This window comes from Rhodnius prolixus, unplaced genomic scaffold (assembly GCF_049639745.1).
Source record: "Rhodnius prolixus isolate KJV_2025 unplaced genomic scaffold, Rpr scaffold_9, whole genome shotgun sequence".
Classification (NCBI taxonomy): domain Eukaryota; kingdom Metazoa; phylum Arthropoda; class Insecta; order Hemiptera; family Reduviidae; genus Rhodnius; species Rhodnius prolixus.
This window is the reverse complement of record NW_027411604.1, coordinates 13,954,228-13,979,344: the sequence shown is the minus strand read 5'-3', so window position 1 is coordinate 13,979,344 and position 25,117 is coordinate 13,954,228. Positions and strand designations below refer to the sequence as shown.

The 25,117-nt window shown below is 30.1% G+C and overlaps 3 protein-coding genes and 1 long non-coding RNA gene across 20 annotated transcripts in view; 2 read left to right on the top strand and 2 right to left on the bottom strand.

Moving 5' to 3' along the window:
- Positions 1–5,029: 5,029 nt before the first annotated feature.
- On the top strand, positions 5,030–9,439 carry LOC141454109 (uncharacterized). Of its 2 annotated transcripts, XR_012458406.1 has the most exons (4): positions 5,030–5,769; positions 6,549–6,739; positions 7,956–8,051; positions 9,197–9,439. It is a non-coding gene; the product is annotated as an uncharacterized lncRNA (long non-coding RNA). The 2 variants fall into 2 exon arrangements; XR_012458405.1 differs by having other exon boundaries at positions 5,034–6,739.
- On the bottom strand, positions 8,910–14,639 carry LOC141454107 (uncharacterized). 7 transcript variants are annotated; one of them, XM_074127958.1, is made up of 6 exons: positions 14,571–14,639; positions 14,209–14,359; positions 12,089–12,289; positions 10,704–10,823; positions 9,666–9,842; positions 8,910–9,315 (listed from the first exon to the last, which is right to left on the bottom strand). In XM_074127958.1, exons 4-6 carry the CDS (start codon positions 10,799–10,801, stop codon positions 9,201–9,203), a joined length of 390 nt encoding a protein of 129 aa, XP_073984059.1. In that variant the 5' UTR covers positions 10,802–10,823; positions 12,089–12,289; positions 14,209–14,359; positions 14,571–14,639; the 3' UTR covers positions 8,910–9,200. The 7 variants fall into 7 exon arrangements, 5 of the variants coding, with proteins under 5 accessions (XP_073984059.1, XP_073984058.1, XP_073984061.1 ...); XM_074127957.1 differs by having other exon boundaries at positions 14,457–14,614; XR_012458403.1 differs by lacking the exons at positions 9,666–9,842; positions 14,209–14,359; positions 14,571–14,639 and adding an exon at positions 12,531–14,168 and having other exon boundaries at positions 8,910–9,004; positions 9,185–9,315.
- A 1,413-nt stretch (positions 14,640–16,052) lies between these two features.
- LOC141454675 (acyl-CoA-binding domain-containing protein 4) lies at positions 16,053–21,158 on the top strand. Its single transcript, XM_074129190.1, has 7 exons — positions 16,053–16,468; positions 17,590–17,783; positions 17,942–18,098; positions 18,182–18,285; positions 18,368–18,503; positions 18,858–18,958; positions 19,051–21,158. Exons 1-7 carry the CDS (start codon positions 16,408–16,410, stop codon positions 19,183–19,185), a joined length of 888 nt encoding a protein of 295 aa, XP_073985291.1. The 5' UTR covers positions 16,053–16,407; the 3' UTR covers positions 19,186–21,158.
- Positions 21,159–22,832: 1,674 nt separating this feature from the next.
- Positions 22,833–25,117, bottom strand: part of row (zinc finger domain-containing protein relative of woc) — a 39,411-nt gene continuing 37,126 nt past the window's right edge. For 8 of the 10 annotated variants that reach the window (XM_074129180.1, XM_074129179.1, XM_074129178.1 and 5 more), the window contains one exon: positions 22,833–23,860. In XM_074129180.1, coding sequence (XP_073985281.1) covers positions 23,735–23,860 — 126 coding nt within the window. In that variant the 3' untranslated portion in view covers positions 22,833–23,734. The remainder of the gene's footprint in view (positions 23,861–25,117) is intronic. The other 2 variants (XM_074129185.1, XM_074129188.1) reach the window with 1 other exon arrangement.

Here is a 25,117-nt window from a genome sequence, read left to right as displayed (position 1 = left end):
ACATTCTAAAATAAAATCACTTTACACTTAAACATTCAATGTTATTTGAATTATCAAAGTGTTGTATAATGATTCTTGAATAATACCACTTTTTATTACTAAACAGGTGCAGTTAGTTTGACACATATGTATATATTTTTGTTGGTATCAAGAGGAAGAATTCGTCAGATACAATACGTATTTGATGAGGTAATATAGTGTCCAAGCAAGTCATTATTCCTATTACGTACATATAAAGCAATGTCAGGACCAAAGAAAATGACAATCTAGATCTAATTACTAAAGTTTAAATTGCTTTAAGTTCGCTTTAATTACTTTAAAATCTCTATAACTGGTATAAATCGCAGGGTTTTAGTGATAATAATTTAAGAGAGGGAAGGGATTATCTATGAGGTTAGCATACTGGACTCCCACGCGGAGGTCCCGGGTTCGAGTCCAGCTGCTGACCCTTAGATTCTCTCTACCCAGGAGCTTCTTACAGCTCACTGTCCGGTGATAGACAGTGTTGTCTGTAACGAGAGAACACTGTCCGGAGGCCGGCAGTGCACTGAAAAAGCTCCGGGCGCCAATAACCTTAGATGATGACGCGCCTTAAATCATTAAAAAAATAAAAAATAGTTTATGAGATATAGAAGGTTAAAGTTTTGTGTTTTGCAAACACGATCAAACTTCAATCGTTTATATCTCCTTTCCTATACATTAGATTTCAATGATTTCTTTAGCAAATTGTAGAGAAAAGGTAGCCCTATAACTGGTATAAATCGCAGGGTTTTAGTGATAATAGTTTATAAGATATAGAAGGTTAAAGTTTTGTGTTTTGCAAATACGTTCAAACTACAATCGTTTATATCTCCTTTCGTATTCATTAGATTTCAATGATTTCTTAAGCAAATTGTAGAGAATAGTTAGCTCTATAACTGGTATAAATCGCAGGGTTCCATGACAATGGAATCAAACTCTTGGCTAGATTCAGTGAACGAAAAAATGGAACGATTCCGGTTTCGAAAGGATTTAAATCACTCCGGATTCGACTTCACAAACTCCAGTGGATTTAACCAATGAAAATGCTAGAGTTGGGCCGGAGTCGTTGTAACGATTCCGGTGTCATGGTAACGAGGACTGATTCCACCTGCGCTCTAGATCATTCTGTGTTTGTGTATTGTATTTTATTTGAAATTCTTCGTATTTTATAAGAGTAATGGAGAAAAACAAATTTTAAAAATTAAAATCATCTTAAGAAAGTGTTATAATTTTTTTTGTATTCAAATGAAACGAATATTTAACTAAAAAATATTTCCAATCGATGAATGTTTGTGAAATAGGTGGATTGAGTGGGAGGGATACTGCATTAAGTAAACCAATTAGGTAATACTACATTTTGGCTCAGTTTTACTTTGACGGTCCTGCGAACATGTACACGTTTAAACTTACGCCAATGAAGATAAGAGTTAGAGTGTCAAGCGCTAAGTTAAAGATTAAGCACACAGCTTTTTCTTTTTGTAAAACAATAAGGTAATATTTTAAAAGCTTGCTATTCAATTCTTAGTAAATAAATATTATGAGTAACTACTATTTTGTTTGAAGGGTTAGAATTTGTATGGAATAATTTCCTACCCATTTCCGTTTCTCTATCTTGAATCCTCTTGAAGCCTCCAGTCTTCCAGTGGTCAAGTTAGATAAAGACTAAGCTGCATTGCTTTAATTTATAATTGACTAGCCTATTTTTGTGTTAATATTTGTTGTTAATTTTATATTTATCAGAGCAATTGGAAATTAGGGATAGTACTTAATGTGTATTAAAGAAACACAGTTTTGTTATTAACTGGGAAAGCTAACTGTTAATGATAATATATTTTAATAAATTGCGTGACATTTGTTCTTATGTTTAATCGTTCCAAAACCTCTGCTACCTCATTTTCATTTTAATTTTTTTGGGGCGGGGCGGAATCACTTTTTTTAAAATAGGGATTTGAATCAATTCGTTCCACCATCGGACTCGTTCCACGCTCAAATAGCCCATCACTAGAGAGCAGTGAAGTCGTAAACCTTGGCCTAGTCTGGTAATTCTACCTCTCAGATGGATGAAAGACCGAAAACGATAAGGGGTATAATAAAAATACGTCCTACTGCGGACATAGTTATACAAATATTAAGCACTGCGGACGTAATCTCATTTTCATAAGGCTAATAAATTCTTAAGCCTTTACGAAGACCTATAAAAAGTAAGGTTCGAGAAGTGTTAGTTCTATGTCGAAGTGAAGTAACGAAAACTAAAAGTCAAGATTCTAAGACGAGGAAGATGAGTACGATAAGCTTAATTCTCTTGAAGAACGAGTTAGACGTGTACATGAAATTGACTACTTATATTACATTAACAGTATATCTGAGGAGTCACTAAATCTACAGATATAGATTTAATTAAAAGGAATTGTATTGAATGATATTAGGTAACCTATGTATGTATTACCTACAATGGTTTATGTTATTTAGGAGAATCGTTTCATGTTTTTGTTATTGTGGTACTTCGTATAATATAGCCAGTGTTAGAAAAAATAATTTAAACTAAGTTAATGTAAGTTTGCTTTCAAAAAAGTTTAGTTCAACAATAAAATGCTATAACATTACCCCAGGATTGTTAGTAAGGTACACATAATTTACTTTTTACAATCCTGTACATTATAATTTATTAAAGATTTATCCGATTAAGAGATTTATAATTTAAATAATTTCATTAAAACTGTCCGGTAGGACAGTTGTATAAGGGTTGACCATCAAAAACTGCACGAAAAAGCGTAACGTTGAAAAACACCCAACTTTGACAATTTTTTTCTCTTTTTCTATAAAAGATAAAATTCCCAAATTTTCTTTAAATCTTACTCCAAACCCTCCTTTATAACTGTAATTTTTTTGCAACCACCCAGATCTAATAGGTTTCGAGAAAAAAGTTGCCGAAAATGAGCAAAAACGGCTTTTTCAAAAAATGTTCTTGTTCTTGTTGTTGTTCTTGTTGTTGTTGTTGTTACCTTTTTTGTAAACAACGTAGCGCCTAAACGCGAGAACCGATTTTCATGAATGAGGTGTCATTCGATTCGGAATTTTATGTAGATGTGCCTTTTGGGGGTCTCGATGCTGTACATCGAATGGGAGAGGAGTTAGCCCCCTTTATGTAAGGCCCCCTCCAAAATTATTATTACTAATTACTCTGTAAATCTTGGCCCGATTTTGATAAAATTTGGTAGGGTGATAGGGTAAGGGCTCCCCTACGTAACATTAAAGCGACGATCAGCTCTTACACTTTTTAAGGGGAAGTATAGCAATCGTTGCAAATTATCGACACGTGATCCGATTTTCATGAATGAAGTGTCATTCGAATCGAAATTTTGTACAGATTTGCACTTTAAAAGTCTCACAAGGAGGCCGAGCCTCATAAGGAGGGGAGTTCGCCCCACCCAAATAAGACCCTTTCTAAAACTATTATTACCAATATTTCTATAACGCTTAGTCCGATTTTGATAAAATTCAGCCCGAATAAGTGGTTAAAGCTCCTCTACGTGGCTGTGTAGTGCCATCTTGCTCTTACACCTACTAAGAGGAAGTACTGCAATCGTTTAAATTATCAATGAGTGAACCGATTTAAATCAATGAATTGTCGTTCGATTAAAAAATCTTTCCTCTTTGCCGTTTAGGGAGAAGTAATGCAATCGTAGTTTATTTTTCTTACTCCTCTTAAAAGGAAGTACTGAAATCGCAGTTTAATTTTGCTATTTACGCACAAATACCTTCCTATGTTATTCAAAACGCTTTTTCAAAAAAATTGTTATTGAGGATGGTTTGGGGGAACGCAACTATAATCTTTCTATAAAAAGATCTCTCCAGTGGTAGTTACGGTTCCGACTTAACACCTTATCAGATTATAATGATAGCATTGCTTATTCCAAATTTTAAAAAAATCTGTAAAGAAGATATGTAACTTTCTAAAATAGACAAAAAGGAAAATCTATCCAAAAGGTACAAAAATCTCCTTAACAAAAACTTACAGTTTAAAATGTTAAGTATAAGGGTTGATTAAACGCCAAAAGGTACACAAATCAGCGAGTACCCAACATTTCATTAATACTTCATTAATAGTCAAGTAATTCTACTGCATTAATTTTCATTAATAAGTTATTTTTTAGAATTTATTAGATGTCACAGACCCTTATGCTGGCCACTTCATTTATAATATTTTTTGTTATATTTATGATAAATCACATATATGTACATGCATGTTAAAGTAGAAAAAGACAAAGTTAGAGTCGGCTACTGTCTTGAATTCGTCTTACCGAAATATTCGTGAGCACAAATAACACACAGTTAGTAACAAGTAGATTATTCAACAATAATTATTCATTTCTCAATTGTAATTTAATTTAGACCCCCTTATTTTACTTACGATATAGTAAAAAATACAGGAATAATTAGATGTCCTAAAAATATGCATATCTTATTTACTTTATATTACATATATACAACATTGTGGAATGAATACCTAGATGGAGAATGTAATTGAAGAAAACTATATTATTTGCGATAAAGCCAGATAATTATTACCTATTATTATAAACGTTTGGACTACTACATAAAATAACAATTACTTTAATCGAAGAATGAACTTAAACCGACGATTTTTATTTAAAAATAAAAATAAATAAATAAAATAAACAAAATCATTGATGTATGTTGGTGTAAGCATTTTTTTAAACAAGGTTTTGAATTTTTTAGCCTCATAATTTTTTTTTATTTTTTATAAGGTTTTTCTTTTTAACCTGTGATTAATAGTTTGATTATTATAGATAAATAGATATTACAGTCAATCTACAGTGCTACTTGAACATATATTTTGTAGATGAAAATGGCCAGCATAAGGTCTGTGATATCTAATAAATTCTAAAAAATAACTTATTAATGAAAATTAATGCAGTAGAATTACTTGACTATTAATGAAGTATTAATGAAATGTTGGGTACTCGCTGATTTGTGTACCTTTTGGCGTTTAATCAACCCTTATACTTAACATTTTAAACTGTAAGTTTTTGTTAAGGAGATTAATATTTCGAAATGAATCAATTACCAAAAAATTTATTATTTAGGTGTAATATGTAATATGCATTATTTAGTAGGAGAAAAAAGAAAAACGTTTAATTTAAAAAATATATATATTTCATACCTTTTTTTACATAAACTTAGTATTTTACTTTCTATGATAAGAAAATATACATATATAATTTAATTAAATACAAAAAGAAGTGCTAAAAAACGTTTAAAACTAACAGAGAAACTTAATGATCAAAGAAATTAGAGTAAAAAAAATTAAAAGATAAGTTTTTAAAAAATCCGTCAGAGGGCGTCACTTATTACACAGGTGTAAAAATGGTTCCAGAAACAGCCATTAGGTAGCAGTGACGTAACCTTCCTCTATTTATAGTGAACAGGCCAAATTACCGTCATTGTAGTAATGCAGGCGGGAGGTCGTCTAGTCCCTCCAAGCATATCTTTCTCTAGTCTAGTCTAACATTCATCACTTCTCTCTCAAAGAATCATGATGTTGGGTAATGGTAAGGGAGATGTCGTTTCCACGGTCGGAGAGCAACTATTCTCTAGGTTAGAGAGGTAAACTGGAGTCACAATAAACTAAGTAGTAACCAACGTAGGGTCATAAAGTATGCAGTTATTCATAACTTCCAAAGACACTACCTGGAGAGAATAAGTGCAAAATTGGTTGAAAAAGAAGTAAGTTCTTAATCTTACATAAAATTGCATGTGCATGGCTGGAACACCTCCAAGTTCACTGGTTTTCTGTACTCAATATTTCTATGCAACATAAAGTATAAATGATAAATCCCTTTTTGCTTCTTCTTTTTACTCTTCATATTGCCCCCCCTTCCTCTGGAGTCTATAAGTTAAATTATTTATTATTTCACCAAAAAATTAAGATGTTTAAAACAATTTTTTTCCCATAGGTATTTGATAAATTATCAGATTATGCTAATAAAATTATATAAAAAAGTGATAATATGTTCGGTTTGTCTTATATATGCTCAAGGGAAGTGCTAAATTACTTTTGTCCTGGCTTACATTATGTAATACCCACCTGTAACGTAATATTAATTATAAGTTTGATTATGAAGCTTACACAGATTAAATCTCCTTCACAACATTTAAACTTCTATGTGATAAATATATCTGCAAAATTGGTTATTCTGTTGCAATGTTAATTGTTTGAACTCTTGGGTCCCATATAGTGGACTGTTTTAGAGGCTATGCCTCAGCTTCATCTTATGTAAAATGTAGTATGTTTTTCTCTTCATCCATTGCCTTTGCTCAAGGACCCTTTCTGCCCTTCGCTGGCTTTATCATGGTCCTTCATTACATTCAACAGCACTCCCGTATAAGTTGAGGTGAAAAACCTTTACTTTTAATAACTGTCTTTATTTATTTCCTTACATGTTGAAAAATATAATATATCTAAACTTTGGTATTTATACATTATGGTGATTTCAACAATTCAGATGAAAAATTAAATGGCTTCGTAGATAAGATTGATAAGAAGTTACTAGCTCTGTATTTTGCTGGTAATGGTTTTGGACTGTTTCGTAACAAGAATGAAGAGGGTAGTAGTGCCCACAAGCAGGAGTAGAATGAGAAGGACTCGCTGGAGCAAGTGTGTGAACAAGACCTTTCCTTTTGTATGCTTCTTAAGGTATGTTGCTTATCTTTATCACTTGGCCCTTTAATTTTTCTCTTTTACTTTAATATCCACCAAGCTCTAGTTACAATTTAATTACTTTTTCTTACCATTAATAATTACAAGGCGTTACGATCAAGTAGAATGCTATTGTTTTCAACGGAAGTATTTGTTTTCGATGTTTTTACGAATCGTCAAGTTTCGTGTGTGATGAGAGCATGTATTGAAACATTTCTCTTGAAAAATTGATATAAACAAAAAATTCTAATTTAATAAATAAAAGACTGCTATAGCAGCTGGTATGGTGCAATCTGTACTTTCGACAGAAATCGTAGGATACTACCTTTCCAATTGTCAACGAATTCAGTCTCTCCCATCAAAAATCTTTAGGAATATAGTACATGCTTTTCAGTTCGCATTGATCTTACCATTCATAATGACCTAAAAATCTTTTATCTTCCATCTAGCAGAATTATTTCTTTGCAAAATTATTGTTGTGTGCATATCACTGTTTTAGTTTAATTACAATCACATTTATTTAATTTTATGAACAATAATTTATCAGTAGTTATTAAATGTGTTTCTTTAGCTTTTAAATAATTTTGAACAAAATTGAACTTGAAAAATAGTTTATATTGGTTGACAAACTTAAACTAATGATTTAAATTTATGGCTGCGGGTGTAACTTGATTAAAACAAGTTTAGTGCAACGTTAAATTGCAACGTAAAAGTAATTCATGTTAAAATAATTTAATATTTTACAATGTTACGAAAACATACTAAAAGATTGATCTGTTGAAAAGATTTTAACTAAAATTTCAGCATTTATATTTTATTTATTTCATAAATTCCTGAAAGATACAAATTTATCTTAAACAAATTGTTGCATTTTAATTAGCAAAATCAGTTAATAGAATGCTTCTTAATTGAATATTAAGGGAAGGGATTAGCTATGAGGTTAGCATACTGGACTCCCACGCGGAGGTCCCGGGTTCGAATCCAGCAGCTGACCCTTAGATTTTCTCTTCCTAGGAGCTTCTTACAGCTCACTGTCCGGTGATGGACAGTGTTGTCTGTAACGAGAGAACACTGTCCGGAGGCCGGCAGTGCACTGGAAAAAGCTCCGAGCGCTAATGACCTCAGCTGTTGATGCGCAAAAAAAAAAAAAAAAAAAAAAAAAATTAAATATTAAATCTATAAACTGTTTATTTTATTGAATAATGATTTTCAGATTGAAAACAGCCAATACTGTGAGCCAATAACTGCAAATCTGTCCAACAATTGAAGTAGAAATGGAAAAGAGGTTGAGAAAACATCGATCAAATGAGTATGTACGAACTTTTATATTTATCAATTACTGAAAAATGTATTATTTAGGTATATGTAATTTGCATGTTCGTTTCGCAATCCTATTAAATGATTTTTTTTTTACATTATTTATTTTCACAACTGCAATTAGTAAAGCTGATACATACAAGATGATAATAGGTAAATGCTTGAATAGCATGTGGGTAGAGTTCACCCATTTTGAGTTCATGTGAAAATAAAAAGTATTACTTAGTAGGAGAATAAATAAAAATCTTTAATTTTAAAAAAAAATCTTATTTATTTGCATATCTATTTTGTTTATACATAGATTTTTTATTTTACAATATATTATGCAAAAAAATATACATGTAAATCAATAAAATACAAAAGAATTGCTTAAAAACGCCTAAACCTAACAGAAAAATTTCAAATAATGAATTTAGGTAAAAAACAAAAAAGTTAGTTCCAAAAAATTCCGTCAGAGGGCGCCACTTATCAGACAGATGAGAAAATAGTTCCAAAAGTGGCCACCAGGTAGCAGTGGTGTAACCTTTCCTATATATACGGCAGCAGCACAGATTCTCGTCAGTACGACTTGAGTGATGCAGGGGGGTAGATCGCTCGTCGATCCAAACATATCTCTTGTCTAGTCTAACATCCGTCACCTCTCTCTCAAAGAATCATGGTGGGGAGATGTTGTCGCTTCGACGGTTCTCCCCACCCTGCCCCGCCCTTCCAACGAACTTTGTTATATAGCCTCCCACAGACAAGATGGCGGCAGTAAACTCACCTGATCGGTAGCCTCCTAGATCGCTCCAGCTGGTCTGTTGCTCTTGCACACTCACACGACCTGTCGGCCATTGTTTAACCTTCCCTCTAGGTTTCCTTTTTTACTTCTCCCACTCCCTAGACTCTGTAACCTTCCTTTTAGGTTATCTTTTCTATTTTTACCTATTTTTTCATCATTTTGAACTGTATTAATAAAATATTATCAATTTTTTCGTTTTGTTTTTTATTATTTACCAGAATAAATACAAAAATAAATAAAATAATTTTTTAAGACTTTTTTATTCAGAAACAAACATATTTTTTTTTAAACAAGCAATTTTTAATTGTGTTCAAATCATGCATATTACGTATAATAATTATTACCTTTTTTTATAGATTCCTAACCAATGTTTGTTGACACATTCACGTTGGATTGGTGTTTTACGTCTTTATCGCTTGGCCTTCCATTGATGGATAATTTGCAGGCAGTACTCTTGGTATCACCAGTATTAATTCTGAAAATCAACATTATTTTTTGTAATTAAAATAATTAAAATGTTGTAAGGAGTTTCACCTAGCATTAAGAAAAACATCTATAACAATTTATGTACAAGATTAAATAAAGAAGATTAAACTAAAGAATTTATTTTTTTTTAAACCCTTAATCTTTTCATTCAATGATAATGAAATATATTTCCCAAAAAACACATTATTCCATATGAATAAAATTAATTTCTTTGGAAAATTATAATATATATATATATATGTTATGTTTTTCTTTGGGGAAAAACCGTTTTTAAACATTGCAACTTTATTGAATTACAAGAATATATCGGTCTACGTTAAATATCAAAACAGTACATACAACTTAAGGGTACTAAATGTGACAGAGAACTGCCGGAAGCGACCTAATTGAGATGCAGAATCAAAGTGGAGCAGCGGGGTGTGGCTGCCAAGTCTTATATACTTTTGTTGTTGTGTGCGGCCTGTGATAACATTCTTCTCACGGCTATCGCGTGTGAAGTCCGATGTCAGCAGGATCCTGTCCATAACTTATATAAATTAATATAGAAAATAGAATAAGAAATTCTTTTAATTCACTGTATATCAGTAGTGCTTATTAAAAACGCCAGTGATTATTAAATGGTTTGTTTCGTAAAAGTTATGACAATTAACTCTATTTGAGTAAGAAGATACTAATATAATCCAAGTTTTTGACCCGTCAACTGTGAAGGTAACTATCTTCATGTTCAACAAATCGAACGGTCGAAGCAAGTGCAATAGATAGTGTAACAGTTTTCAGATTATGTGTGAGTCTCGAGTACGTCTGTGATATTCAACTCATTAAATAAGGAAATACATATAACAGTATTTGATAATATTCAGTCTCGTTAGATGAGTAATGTCGGTAAAATAGTAGAATATAAAATAAAGTCTGTGTAAAAACTAAATAGGTATGCAAATAAATATTTTTTTTTCCAAATTAAAGATTTTTATTTACTCTCCTACTAAATAATACTTTTTATTTTCATTTTAAGTCAAAAAATCATTTAATAAATAAGATCGCGATACAAACATGCAAATTACATACGCCTAAATAATACATTTTAAAATTAAAATGCTGAAATTTTAGTTTAAATCTTTTAAACAGATCAATCTTTTAGAACGTATTCGTAGCATTGTAAAACATTAAACAATTAAACATGAATTACTCTCCTATGTAGCAATTTAACGTTGTACTAAACTTGTTTTTTTTTTTTTTTGTCAAGTTACCCTCTGTCATAAATTTAAATCATGTTTTTTAAGTTTGTCAACTTTTTTATAGTTAAAAATCATTCGTTTTTTTGACATGCAATTTTTAATTGTGATAAAAACAAGGGTATTACGAATAATAACTACATACCTTTTTTTATAGATTCTTAACCAACGTTTGTTTATAAATTGGAGCTTTACATCTTTTTTACTTGGGCTTCCATTGATGTATAGTTTTGCAGGTAGCATTATGGTATCACCAGGGTTTAATCTGTAAATTATTATTATTTATTGTAATTAAAATGTAAGGAGTTTCACTTAGCTTTAAGATAAACATCTATAACAATTTATGTAGATTATAAAAATTAAATAAAGAATACTGTGATTAAACTAAAGAATTAAGCTTTTTTTTAAGGACCTAAAACATTTCATTAGACGTTTATCTGTTTGTGATTTAGACGTGAATCGCGATTACGTTTTACCAAACTCTGAACACAACTACAATACTAACAAAAAATTATTACAGAAATAAAATTTGCAAATAATAGCAAAAAATATTAAGAAACATTGCCGCTGAAAATAGATAGGTTGAATGAGTATAGAAATAAAATGGTGAAAATAGGTAGAAATTTGACACTAAAGTGTATGCTACACCGAATAGGTTACCCCATTAACTGAAGATATCTCACTTTCGTAAAAAATGTTTAATGAACTTTAAGCGGAAATAAAACTAAAAAGAATTTACTCGGTATAACCTACAAAAACTTGTTTTCCTCAAGTTACACTCTGCCATTTTAAATCATTGTTTATTAAGTTTGTCAACCAAAATAAACGATTTTTCAAGTTCAACTTTGTTCAAAATTATTTCATTTAATTTATAAAAGCAAAATAAACACATTTAATATCTATAACTTCTGATGAATTATTATTCATAAAATTGAATAAATGTGACTTTAATTAAACTAAAACAGTGATATTCACATAACAATAATTTTGCAAAGAAAGAATTCCGCTAGATGGAGGATAAAAGATTTAGAGGTCATTATGATTGGTAAGATTATTGCGAACCTAAGAGCATTTACTATTTTCCTAAACATTTTTCATTGGAGAGACTGGATTCGTAGACAATTGGAAAACAGTACCCTACGTTTTCTGTCGGAAGTACAGATTGCTCCATACCAGCTGCTACAGCAATCTTTTATTTATTACAGAGAGTTTTTAGTTTTTTATCAATTTTTCAAGAGAAATGTTTCAATTCATACTTTTTTAATGGGGGGGCCACAAAGTTTAAGAAATTCTAGAGGAGGGCCAGAATGATAGAAAAAATGCATTTTGTGTGTTGTTTACAGAAAATCGTAAATGCTATTCAAGAGAAAATACGAAATGTATTTTCTACATTTTTAACATTCTACTTGACTGTAACACATTGTAATTATTATAGGTAAGTGAAAGTTATTGAATTGTAACGAGTGCTTGGTGGCTATTAAAATAAAAGTGAAAAATTAAAGGGTCAAATGGCAAAGATAAGCAACATACCTTATGAAGCCAATACAAAAGGAAAGGTCTTGTTCACACACTTGCTCCAACAAGTACTTCTCATTCTACTCCTGCTAGTAGGCACTACTACCCTCTTCATTCTTGTTACGAAACAGTCAAAAACCATTACCAGCGAAATACAGAGCTAGTAACTTCTTAACAGTCCTATCTACGAAGCCATTTAATTTTTCATCTGAATTGCTGAAATCACCATCATGTATAAAACCAAAGTTTCGATATATTTCACACCTTTTTCAAGCCCAAAAATTTATGATATATACACATTGTCATCTTGTTTTTTTTTGTAACACTGGCTATATTTAACGAAGTACAACAATAACAAAAACATGAAACGATTCTCCAAAATACTTAAACAATTGTTTGTAATACGTGCACAGGTAACTTAGGATCATTGAACATAAAATGAGGATAAGCAAAATACCTTATGAAGCCTATACAAAAGGAAAGGTCTTGAAAGCTTATCATACACATCTTCCTCGTCTTAGAATCTTGACTTGTGGTTTTCGTTACTTCACTCCGATATAGAACTAACACTTCTCGAACCTTACTTTTTATAGGTTTTCGTAAAGGCTTAAGAATTTATTAGTCTTATGAAAATGAGGTTACGCCCGTAGTGCATAGTAATTTGTAATTTTGTCCGCAGTAGGACGTATTTTTATTATACCCCTTATCGGATTTGGTCTTTCAACGATCTCAGAGGTAGAATAACCAGATTTGGAAAGGGATTTCGACTTCACTCCTCTCCACAGGCCTCACTACACTTACTGACTGAGCAGACTAAGGGAGGTTACGTGGTGTTATCAAAAATATTAACGCATTGTCAAACATTTGTAAAAATTATGAATTAAAATAATTGAAATCTAGTATATGTTAAAAGGATTTTTTGTTTTTTAATTCTATGCGATTAATATTTTAGAACTGAGAAGTAGGAAATGTATTTTATACGTGGGAGGCGCGAAAATTTAAGTTGAAAACACGGACATTGTTGCATTTTCACTGCGAAATAATTATTGTTAAGTAAAATCTGAATGAATATGCGATTCTAATCTTTTAAAAAATACATAAGTTAATAAAATCTTTAAAGGAAAACTATTAATCAGCATAGAACATGCAATATGCTGGTATATTCAAGCTTTGTCAATGGCTTTCTGTTAGCACATTTCTAATACTTACATTTCTATCCGTAGCAGAAACACATCGGTTTTTATTAAACAGAAAGTTTATGAAATTGATTCATAAAATATATAATTGATTTAATTGAGAATGAACGATTCTACTTTTAAATAATCAATGCATCGTAGGACATACAAGTGGCTCAGATTGGATTTCTCCAAAGGAGCTTTCTTAGTCTTACAACACATTTTATTTATTCGGTTGATCTAGTAATTTTTTTGATAAGTAATCTGCAATATGTCTTAGTTATCAATAGTATAAACCAGAAATCTCAATCGTACCAGTCAAAAGAAATCTTATTCTTTTGCACTCAACTACATGTCAATATGATGTTCTCCTTTATACTTTTAATAACTAAGACAGTAGAGTATTGTTCATTCACACCGAGAAGCCTACATTCCAAATTACCATTGCAAAATTAATAGAAAATTGAGAAAGTCTCCTCTAGTTCAGTGCAAAAGAATAAGATTTCTGCCTTAATGTATTAATAACTAAGGCAGAGGTGGAATGTACATACACGGTAGCCCAGAATTTTAAGTTACGATTGCAAAATTAATGGCAAAATAAGGAGTATTCATCTTGTTTGACTGGTACGATTGAAATTTCTGGTTTATACTATTGATAACTACGGAAGTTACGATTGCAGAAATTATGGAAAAATGTATATCTTTTTTATTTTGCTACCTTTCTCATTCTATTGTTCAAAGAACTAGAAGAGAATTTCTTATTTATCCCTCCATTTTTCAAACGTAATTGACGTTACGTATACATTTCAGACGTATGTTTAAAAGGTTTTTAAACTTACATGCATACACTTAAAATGCATCTAGTATCAACTGTATTGGAAACATGTCAATTTCATAAACACCTCTAATCACATAAACTCGTAATTAAAAATAAAAGTATATACAAAAAATGTTGCTTACCTGCCAGAAGTCCTTAAAATAGAATAATGTTGCAAAAACAAGTTTTTTAATTCCCTAGGAAGTTATCGCTTGATGCAAATAGATAATACAATCAGTTTTCTAGGTTATGTAAAGTTCTCACTGAGTTAGTTACAGCAGCATCAACTTAAAACTATCAATCATAAATTAAAAAACATCAAATTATGAGGTAAGCAGTGATTTTAAACATGGAAATTTTTTAGAGGAAAACTTCTTTTTAAAATACATACGATATAAAATGTTTATCAACGTGGGTGAAGAACATTTAATAAATAAAACAAATTATTACTTTGCCACAAGGTAAACACAATATTTGCACAAAACCGAATGATCTTTTTACCTACCGGTCAGTTGTTTTGTTAGGAGGTTACTTAGTGTTTATTTTAATAGTGTCAAAGTACATGTTCATGCTACCTAGCGGTAATAACTGGAACTACTTCCTATGGAATTACATTTTTTTAGTTCAAGCTATAGCCGCTAGATAGAACTGGCATGCTTTTAATGTTTTTTTTCCATTCCTAATTTTAAAGTAAGAACAGTAATGTGGAATTTCTAATATGGTTGCCGAATTACTTTAAGTTAAATATAAGGACTTGAATTTCTGATTTATTCATTGATTTAAATAGAGCAAATACCAAAATAATATATTTATAAATTCCACTTTCTTCACAAGCTATGCATATAGAACCAACCAATCTTATGAAACTATTTTAATAATTATGGGACAATAATATTGGTACATCAACCGAGAAAATTTCTTAATAAATCTCCATAAGATGTATTGATATTTCACTATTTACAAGTAATGTAAAAATTCCGCCAAGTTATCAATCAGTTTGGATAGAATTCTAATTTGGAAAGGCCAAAATAAGAAATTAAAAATATAATAATACTTCAATATCTTGAGAATGTTCTCACATAGAAAGTGGGGCGTGACGTCCGAGGTGTAAAATTCCAAATCGAATTACACCTCGTTCAAAAAAATCGGTAAATTGTTTAAAAAAAAATTACACTTATAAATGAGAATATGCCCTATATACTATAGAAAATTTAGGAATTTTATCTTTTATAGAGAAAAAAAAAAATTGTTAAAGTTGGAAGTTTTTCCACGTTATGCATTTTCACAATTTTTGATGATCAACCCATACATAACTGTCCTACCGGACCGTTTTAATATCTAAGATGGGTCAACTTTAGTGAATAATTTATTTTTATAAAGCTAAATGGACAAAGTGAAGTTAGAATTGGTATGTACTCCTACTTAGTGTTAGTTACAAAGGATAAGGACCAAATCTTATTTTTATTAACAAATTAATAGTAAAACTTACTAGGGAGTTATTTTATTTACAATAAAACATTTAATTTAAATGTTTAATTCAATGTAGATTGAACAGATAATAAGAACTCAAATTTGTTACTTTTGGTTAAAATTAAACAAAAAGTTGGGAGAATTTGTATATATTATTTAAACCATTTTCTTCCTGACATTTACGGGTTCTTAGATTTGCATAAAATTTTGTATGTACCTACTACAGAGAAGCAAACGATCGGATTGTTAACGATAGTAATTAAACTTCCTAAACGTGTTATATAAATATAGATCGATTGATGCTCATCAACATCAAGGCGTCTCGTTGTATCTTATCTTATCTACTATCTAGTATCTATACGATTATAATAGGGAAAAAGGAACGGATCTCAAAAGGAACGCTCTGAAGTGAACTAGTTCACTGAAATGAACGAGTTTGTTCATCTTTCAAAAAAATTACCCACAATGCAAATTAACGCAGGAATGAATTGATTTTTGTTTGCATTTTCTTACAATAAAAATCTAATCAAGAAATTGGAAAACTTTATTGTTGAATATTAAGAAAATAACTCATTTCCAAGTAGCCAGAATATTTTTTAAATGATAAAGTGTCTTCTTTCATTAGGAGAATATTAAGCATTAAGTTCGAATTCGAAGATTCGTTAGATGAATCCAGTGTCGAATGAAAAGTTGCCAATCACAATCAGTTCATGAATTGCTGACTGTAGGTTAGTTACGAATTGGTAAAAGTTTACAAGTTTGAAGTATGGGAGTTGAAGTGGAGGAAGTAAACGTCATGTAGCGAACAAAGTTCGCTTGGTTTGATTTTAAAAGAATTTTCTTTTTATTAACTAAATTTAGTTTTTTTTATTATGTCGTGCGAGGAGAAGTTTAATGCTGCTGTCAGTGTAATTAGGAACCTTCCAAAAAATGGTAAATATTGAAGTTCATTTTTTTGTGTAATTTACATATTACTTTTACTTTTTTTAAATGATTCAATCATATTGCTAATGATTGAAACTTTCCTTGGATTAAGAAAACGAATGATGTTAAAGTATTACTCTTACAACTTGCAATATTTGTATGACAACATTAAGATGTGATTATGATTTTTTTCAATCTGTAGATCAATTTGTTTTTTTAACTACATAAGTCCTGTTTCAATCCTTGTAAGATCCAGCGAATTGTAGAAGGTCAAACGGATAAATAATTATCTCATGCATAATGAATTAGCAATATTTCTTCAATGGCAACAAATACTAAGTTCATTTTGTGTGAATATCATTTTTTACGAATAGGATGCAAAATGGTAACAATAATTTATTCGAGTTTTCCCATCTTATGATATTCCCAGAAATATTGAAAGTTAAATTTTTATATACATAAAGTGAAAATATTGTTCAAGGTTATCAAGTAACACAAGCAGCATACTTAATTTTATAACATTTGACCTAAATTTTATCATTTAAGATAAATTAGACATTCTTCATTAAAGCATTTCATTAAAAACTTTTTTTCAATTCTAAAGAATGCCTATTTTCGTATAATCAATTTGCTAAACACTACTTTTCAAATCAAAAAGAACTATTTAATAAATAATTCATTACTTTTCTACCGTAATATTTCCACATAATTATTCTTGAAATTTATTCAATTTTTTTTAAACTTATTTCTCAGTGATATTATTGAATGAAGTAGATAAACTAATTTAATTAATAAGGATATACATATGCAGGTAATTGGTATCATTTTCTTTTCTGTATACGTTAGATTTAGCTTGAATTTTCAATTGTCTTTTTATTAAGTCAACTTATTGTATGAACTTTGTTCAAAAGTTATTTAATTATCTTCAAAGTGAATTCTAAAAACGTCTGTCTGTCTGAATTAAAATTAAAAGAGTAATGTTATAGTTCTTGCCTTTGTTCTATAAATTCTCAAAAAAATATGGAAAGTCCGTACCATTTTTTGATCAAAATTCTCTTATATTTCAGACAAATGTTTTCTATTATATTTGTTTACGCACACTTACTATAAATGTACTTTCTTAACTGCAGGTTCCTATCAACCTTCTAGTGAGTTGATGCTTAGGTTTTATGGCTATTACAAACAAGCCACAGAGGGAGTAGCAAGAGGTCAACGTCCCCCATTCTGGGATGTTGTAAGACGAGCAAAATGGGATGCATGGGCCAAATTAGGTAATATGTCGAAGGAAGAAGCAATGATTAGATACGTCGAAGAGCTAAACAAGGTGTGTATGGTGGTCCAAGATAACAACTAATTCTTAAATGAATATATAGTTAATAAAACATACCTGACATTCAAGGTGTTTGTAAAGTGTTTCTATTATATCATAACTGTTATAGTTTTTATTTCTATTTGGAATTGTATCAATTTCTTTGCATGTAGATAGTTGAAACAATGGCACTTACTGATAACGTCGCAGATTTCCTAACCAGTCTAGATTCTTTTTCTGGCTCTGTCGAAGACTTAGAAATGTGCATTGGCCCTACGTTAGATAAGGTTCGATCGCAGCCAGGCTCACCGCTCTCTAATTCTCCTTTGGGTATGTCCTGAATCTAGTTTATTTTTTCGTTTTTCTCATTAATACTCCTATTCTGAATATACAAAATCTAATATCTTTTCTAGGTTCACGTGACACTTCACCTATTAGGAGTAGATTATCACCAGTTTCTCATTGTCTTCAAGTAGATCAAGAGGATGATGAGGATGATTTTCTTGATTCAGTTGAGGTAAGTAATAATATTATATTTCCTCCTTATTATTTCCTCATTCATAATTTTTTCATTAGAATTAACTAATAAATATTATTAGCAAGCTGAAACCTTGGAAAAATCAAGTATTAAGGAGAAACGGAAAGATGTACAACCGATAGCAAATGGTTTGTTGCAGGTTCCAGACAATAAGTTGCCTAATGGGTATATCACAGACAACAGAAAAATACATCACGGTATTTTAATTTATGTACTTTTTTTTATGACAATGTTAAAAATGTTATGAAAATGTTAAAATCTAATTATTTTGTAAGTCATTGTACATAATTATTTTATTAGCCCCTATATAAACAAAATAATTTTTGTGTTAAATGAAAATCAAACTATATTTATTATTTGTAGTATGAATATTTAAGTTCATACTCAGTAATTTGTATCTTCTGAAATAAAATATCTTTTAAATATTCTGTTTACGTAAAATTAGCAAAAGAAATTAGTTATTTAAATGTTTTAGTAATACGTTTAAGATAATTTTATCTATACACATAACTTTATATGTAATAATTTTTTTTCTTATATTATTTTTACAGATTCTGTAAATGAAGTATTGCAAAGAGCAGTAGAAAGCCTTCGTCGAGATTTAACATCACTTTCTGATAGAACGCATGTTTTGGAAGAAAAACAGAAAAAGGTAAAACAATTTTTCTAATTATTTTAAGCACTTTCATTGTATGTTTGAAATTTTCATGTCTTTAATTTTTTAAATAATATTTAATGTTTCAGATTTATAAGCGATCAAAATATTTTTTTGGTAATAACTCTGGACAAACAATAGCTTTTATAGTAATTTGGCCAATATTTATTCACTTTGTGCTCAATTGGTTACGAAACAAAAGAAATAGATATGTTCATCCATAAAATATTTCAGCATTTATATATTTTTGTGAAACATGTAAAGGTGTTTGGTTCATTAATTGTTATTAGAGGTGCATGATTTAGCAATTCAGATAACTTATTGTTAATCCAATTCAAAAATGTGGTTTGGTCTGCAGTGTTAGTTAATATCGTTGATTCTATCCCCCTGGCACACATGTATTTTACTTTTTCTAACTGGTATTGGATAATCATCTATTATTGATTCATCACTTTGATTTAGTGAATTTCATTTTCGCTATGTTTCTGTTGTACACTACTTAGTAGATAAATACAAAGTCAAATTCTTTAAACCTAACTGATAAAAATCGCTGATAATGGATGAAACCCCTAAATGTTTGGGCATTTGCATGAAGGATATTTATTAATAATCATAATAATAAGACTGTAGTGTATCAGTAAAGCGGATTAGAGTGAATTTTATACTTAATTTTTGCCTTAGTAAGGAAAATAAGAACATTCCAAATGCCTACAATATCGTGAGGATTCTTAAGACTTCAAAAAGTATATATTCTGATAAACATACTTTTTTTGAAGTCTTAATCAGAAACCACAATTTCTAACTTGAGTTCGATTGTGTTTCTTCCTCATACTAGGAGTAAGAGAAATAAAAAGGACATTTAATTATCTGATGAAAGTCGTGATTTACCAGACATTTGAAAACTCTCTGAATTTCTTGTTAGGCCCTGTAATCATTATTACTTGGTTCTTTACAATTTTCGTTCCATTTTTGAAATGATTTAGTTAAATTACAAACCGTAAAATCCTTGTTTATGTCTTAGGAAATGCTTATCAAGTTGATAGGTGTTTACTATATTGCACGGCCTACATGGTTATTACCAAGGTATTGTGAATGTCAAGTGTAAGATAAATAACTAATTAACCTAACTTCGACAATAACGTTTTACTTTGTGCACTGGTTCAGCATTCACCAATATCCTCCAGCTATGTTTCTAGTGCAGCCTACCCTTTTCTTAGAGGTCTCTTCCTCCATTACTTCTTATCTTCTCCTCTACGACTTCGAAGAAGGACGAACTCTACTCTTTCCAAACTAGTAATTTCGGTCATTTGATTGCATTAATTTTATTATCGTGACATACCACATTAGTTTTCTTGTGCGAAAATTGTGAAGAAAGTTTTTCTTTGTTGGGTACATGCTGTAGATGCGAGACATTTTAGCTTCTAAAATTAAAAAAAAAAAAAAATTGCTGTTTTTTTATTCAAGCTAGCACGTATCACAGTCGTACATATAAATTCCATATTGAGATTTATTGCTTTGTGATTCTTTCTTGAAAAATTCATGGATATTTTTAAGGTTTGTTTTTCCGAACTAATGTATTTGTATTTAGAAAATGTTAATTGGAAAAGCTATTCTACTGGCATGTCATTATCATTTAATGACTCAATCGATAAATTTAACGGTAACAGCTAGCGGCTTGTCATTTAAGTTGAAATAATGTAAACTAATAAATAGTAAAATTGTTAAATTTAAGGGAATTGTTCTGAGCAAGTTTCTTAGGATAATTTTATGCATAATTCAGGACACCCTGCAGCGAAGAACATAAAATATATAATGCGCATTCTTACTTTTAAACCAATTATTTTATGAAGGATGTTATTCACTTAAGTGAAATAACAAAGGAAAATTATGAACAATTTACTATATTTTTATATATTACTCGTCAAAAATAATATTTGTGGGCCTTTATTTGTGATTTTTTTAGTTTACTTTATATTTTTGTTGTACTAGTAAAATTACTAAATGTGTAGTAATTATATTTCAAAAGAAATTTTTAATTAGATGTGGAAAGTATGTTAATACTTTTATTGCGTACAAAATCAAAGTGTTTGGAAATATTAAATTGTCTTGTAATGAAAGTTTAATATATGTAATTGTGATAATTTTATTGTTTGTTAACTGTACAGAAATTATATAGTTGTTTACCACAGATCAATAATTGTTCGTCCTTTTTTTTTACCTATAGATATGTTAGTTGTTTGTAAAACATCATTTGTCAAAAATAATTTATAATGAACTACTTAGAAGGTCTAAGTAAAAGAACTGAACTACTATTGTCATGTTTCACAACTTTTTCAAAATTACATCACCCGTATGTTACCCATATTTTAAGGGTTTTATTGAAGTACTCGCTAAGAGAACATTGAAAGCCTCTTTTTTAATTGAGGATACACACTTCATAAAATGATGTAGTTCACCAGTTCAATTCTAAACTGTTAATAGTAATACTTACGAGCCCAACAGGGTATATGCTGCTCTTTATCAAACTAGATCTGTTGCGATGAGATCTGATCTCAGAATCTCTAGGAAGTTCGGGAAGCAGCAGTCGAATGCGACGTCCTGTTTCCTTTCTTTCTTACAGTAACCTCCCGAGATAGAACTACTTATGTATTACTAAAGTAACCTCTTCCATCGCCTAACAACCCTTGCACAGCGTCCCCAGTGAGATACATCCATCTTCTTTCTACTAGGAAAGAAGAGATAGAAACGTTCCCAAGATTGAAGTAATTCTAAAACTTGAATGAAAATGCATACAATTTTTTTTTCTGGAATTACATCTCGGAAAATGGAGTACTGGAAATATTTTAGCATTAGATAATGCTGTAGAGGATTAAAAAAAGAAGTTAAATTTTATTATTTACTTAGGCCTCGCTTAGAAACCATGTAACTCCAGCGAGTGTTGCCAATGGGCAGCTTCTTTCCTCCAGCTGATCCAGTTAAGAAGACTTCTAAATCATATTCACCGATTAAATTTTCTGAAGATTATGAATGAACAAATAAATGCGGAAAAAAAGTTAGAATAAGTTTAATAAAACATTTTTCCTGTAAAAATCATTTCCAAGAGTTGTGGGTGACGGTATATTAGGGTTATACTCAACATGTGCCCTATAGAGATTGCGTGCTCTATAATTCCTGTTTAATAAGAATAAAATTAGTCAAAATTCAGACACTAAAGTGAATTGGAAGACAGGATGTATTAAGTATTACCTTCTTGAGCACATCCTAATCTGCAGAACACCATTTTAGAGATTCTGTCAGGGATGACATTTACACGATAAACGCTAATTTCACACTAGGTGGGTGAGTGCAGACGCTCATGTGATTCTCAGAAATTTGACGTGTCAGAAAAATAAACCCTTATAAAACTAAGTCAACTCCTTCGACTCTTACAGATCTAGACCCCACGTGAAGTGTGATTCGGCGGGTGGCAATCAGACCAATCAGTATAGAAATGCCTCCCTATCAAACTCCAGGACATTAGAATGAGCTGAGCACTTCAAACTAGGCCTTAGTGAACAAAATGGCATCAATTCAATTGAAAAATGAATTATTGAAAGTGATATTTGTCGGTGTTTCATTTCAACATTTAAAAAAATAAATAAAAAAGGACTGCCTCACGGCACTAGATTGCATTCTCCTTTCTTTTTGAGGTTATCTCGCTCAGCCAGTGATTACAACTCAACTTGTGATAAGGACCTAGCATTATTGTTTTTGTCAATATTATTAATGATTTATTAATTAGTTCCAAATGAGTAAGGGTCTGACTATTAACTAGGATAGAGATCAATACTTCATCTCAAACCCTATTAGATCCAACCAATCCAAAGGAATATTAAAAAAATTAACAATTTTATTGTGTAAAAAAAAAAACATGAATTAGAAAATACACTGGAAAGATATTCTACACAATTTAATTTTTACACGATTTCTAAATTCATCAGAATATAACCACATAAAATAATGTAAAACAAATGATGAAGAATAACTTTTTTTACAAACAAAAAAAATTTAAACCAAATCCTTACGGTGGTTCTGCAAAATTTTTATGAATATAAATTTCTTTATTCAGAAAATTTAGAGAACGTTTTACTGTTTTCTATGTAAATTAGCCTAAAGCCTTAGTAGATAAGGCAATAATTATGTTCATAATACTTCTAAAATGAAGCAGCAATTGCACATTTAATAACTGCAAAGAAAGAAAAAATAATAATAATCATAAATTATAAAATAAAAATAAAATAGACATTGCACAGATGACCACTCAGTATGTAAAAACTGATATAATAGCAGCGTTTTTATCTAAAAGGTCTTCGGGCCAATGTCTGAATCTTACCCTTTTAAAAACAAACACGCAAGATAGATGTTCTTTTTTATTGAATAGTTGGAAATATTTTGCTTTTAATGATGAAATTAATCTGATCATTAAAAAGCAAATAAAAGAAATAAATAATAAACGAGATTTCTCCTTTCTTAAAAACTAGACGGATATTTAAAACAGTAGAAACAGGTAAAATGTACAATGGTAATTAATAAATAGTAAATTTATATAATATATAAATCTTCATAAGTGTACAGGAATTAAAAAAAAAATAATCACATAGAAAAAATAGCTAATCATAAATTCTTAATAGTTGTTTAAGAATCGAATGTCTTACATTAGAATAAATATATTCTTAATATAAACTAATGAATAATGTACATATGTACAAAAAATATAATATGATGGCTACTATATCAATCGAGAACCATGGCTTCCGAACTAGAATCATCAACAGTCATTGAATCTTCTAAATCATCACATTCCATATTATCATCGGTTTCTTCAATATCAACAGCCATCTTCATATTTTCTTCTTTTACCTGTTAAATAAAATGTATTGGTTTAAAATTAATTTTAATCCTTTTTTTTTAAAAAATAAGTCCTTCCTACTAAATGAAATACCAAGCTGTGTGGGACGGACACGTGCCTCGGAATCTTAACGAAATTACAAAATATATACATATTTGTTTTAGTGTACCTACTGATTTCTATATTGAGTTAGAAATTTAGATTAAAAAGAATTTTTTAAAGATATTTTCTTAATTGTTTTCCCTCACTTGAGGTAATAAAAATGGAGGGATGCATTAGGATCTTAGAATTCAAAATACTTCAACTAAAGTAAAGTAGGTGAAAGGAGACCAGAGAATTAAAACAGGTTGGAAAAGTGGTTCTCTTTTTAACCTGTTTACAGGACATTTTTTAAATCTGCTTCTTGAATTTTCTGTTGGAAATTTTAGAAACTAACTGTTATATACGTAAGCGTCTTAATGTATATGTATATAAAATAGGAATCTAGTGATTTAAAACAAAGTACAGGGAGTAGATACTTGGATACTTTAGTTGGAAAGGAGCCTAAAAACTTGCAAGCAATACAAAACGAACAGGATCCTATGTTTTCAAAAAAGAGTTATTGAATCATAAACCAAGTTACCTAAACTTTTTATTTTTTAAAAAAGTGAACAAAATAATTATCTACGAAATCCGTTTAAACTTATGTTTATGAAAAACGAATAATCATTAAAGTACTTCCGACGGTATATTTAAATTTTAAAAACAGATTAGAGAATTTTTATTAATATTAATGTCGCTACAAAACCCGATAGAACAGAACTTCAGAGACTATACGTATAATCTATAGGTGTAGTTTAAACCATAATGTCTGCTTTTTCTAAATGGGATTAACTTCCAGCAACATAAAGCAAAGGAGGAAGGACGTTACACTAACTACAAAACTTCAATGTATAAGTAGCGAAATGTGAAGAGATACGAATTCGGAACCATTCTAAAAATTATGGTTGAAAATTGTTTGTTATTATGAAAGACTTACAACCTAAAGTGCTAGTATCATCAGGAGTATTTTCGGTTTCATTATAAATGGAATAGAAACAAAACTTCTGGCAGCATCCTTGCTGAAGTTTCTTAATTTCACTAAATTAAACCGGAATGGTACTTCTAATAACTGTAGCTGACGATTTTATATGAAGAAAACATCGTACTTTTGCAAATAGTAAATTTTGTTTCCAAATTTTTTAAAGATTCATCAAAACAGAATCATTATTATTTAAATAATTATAAAC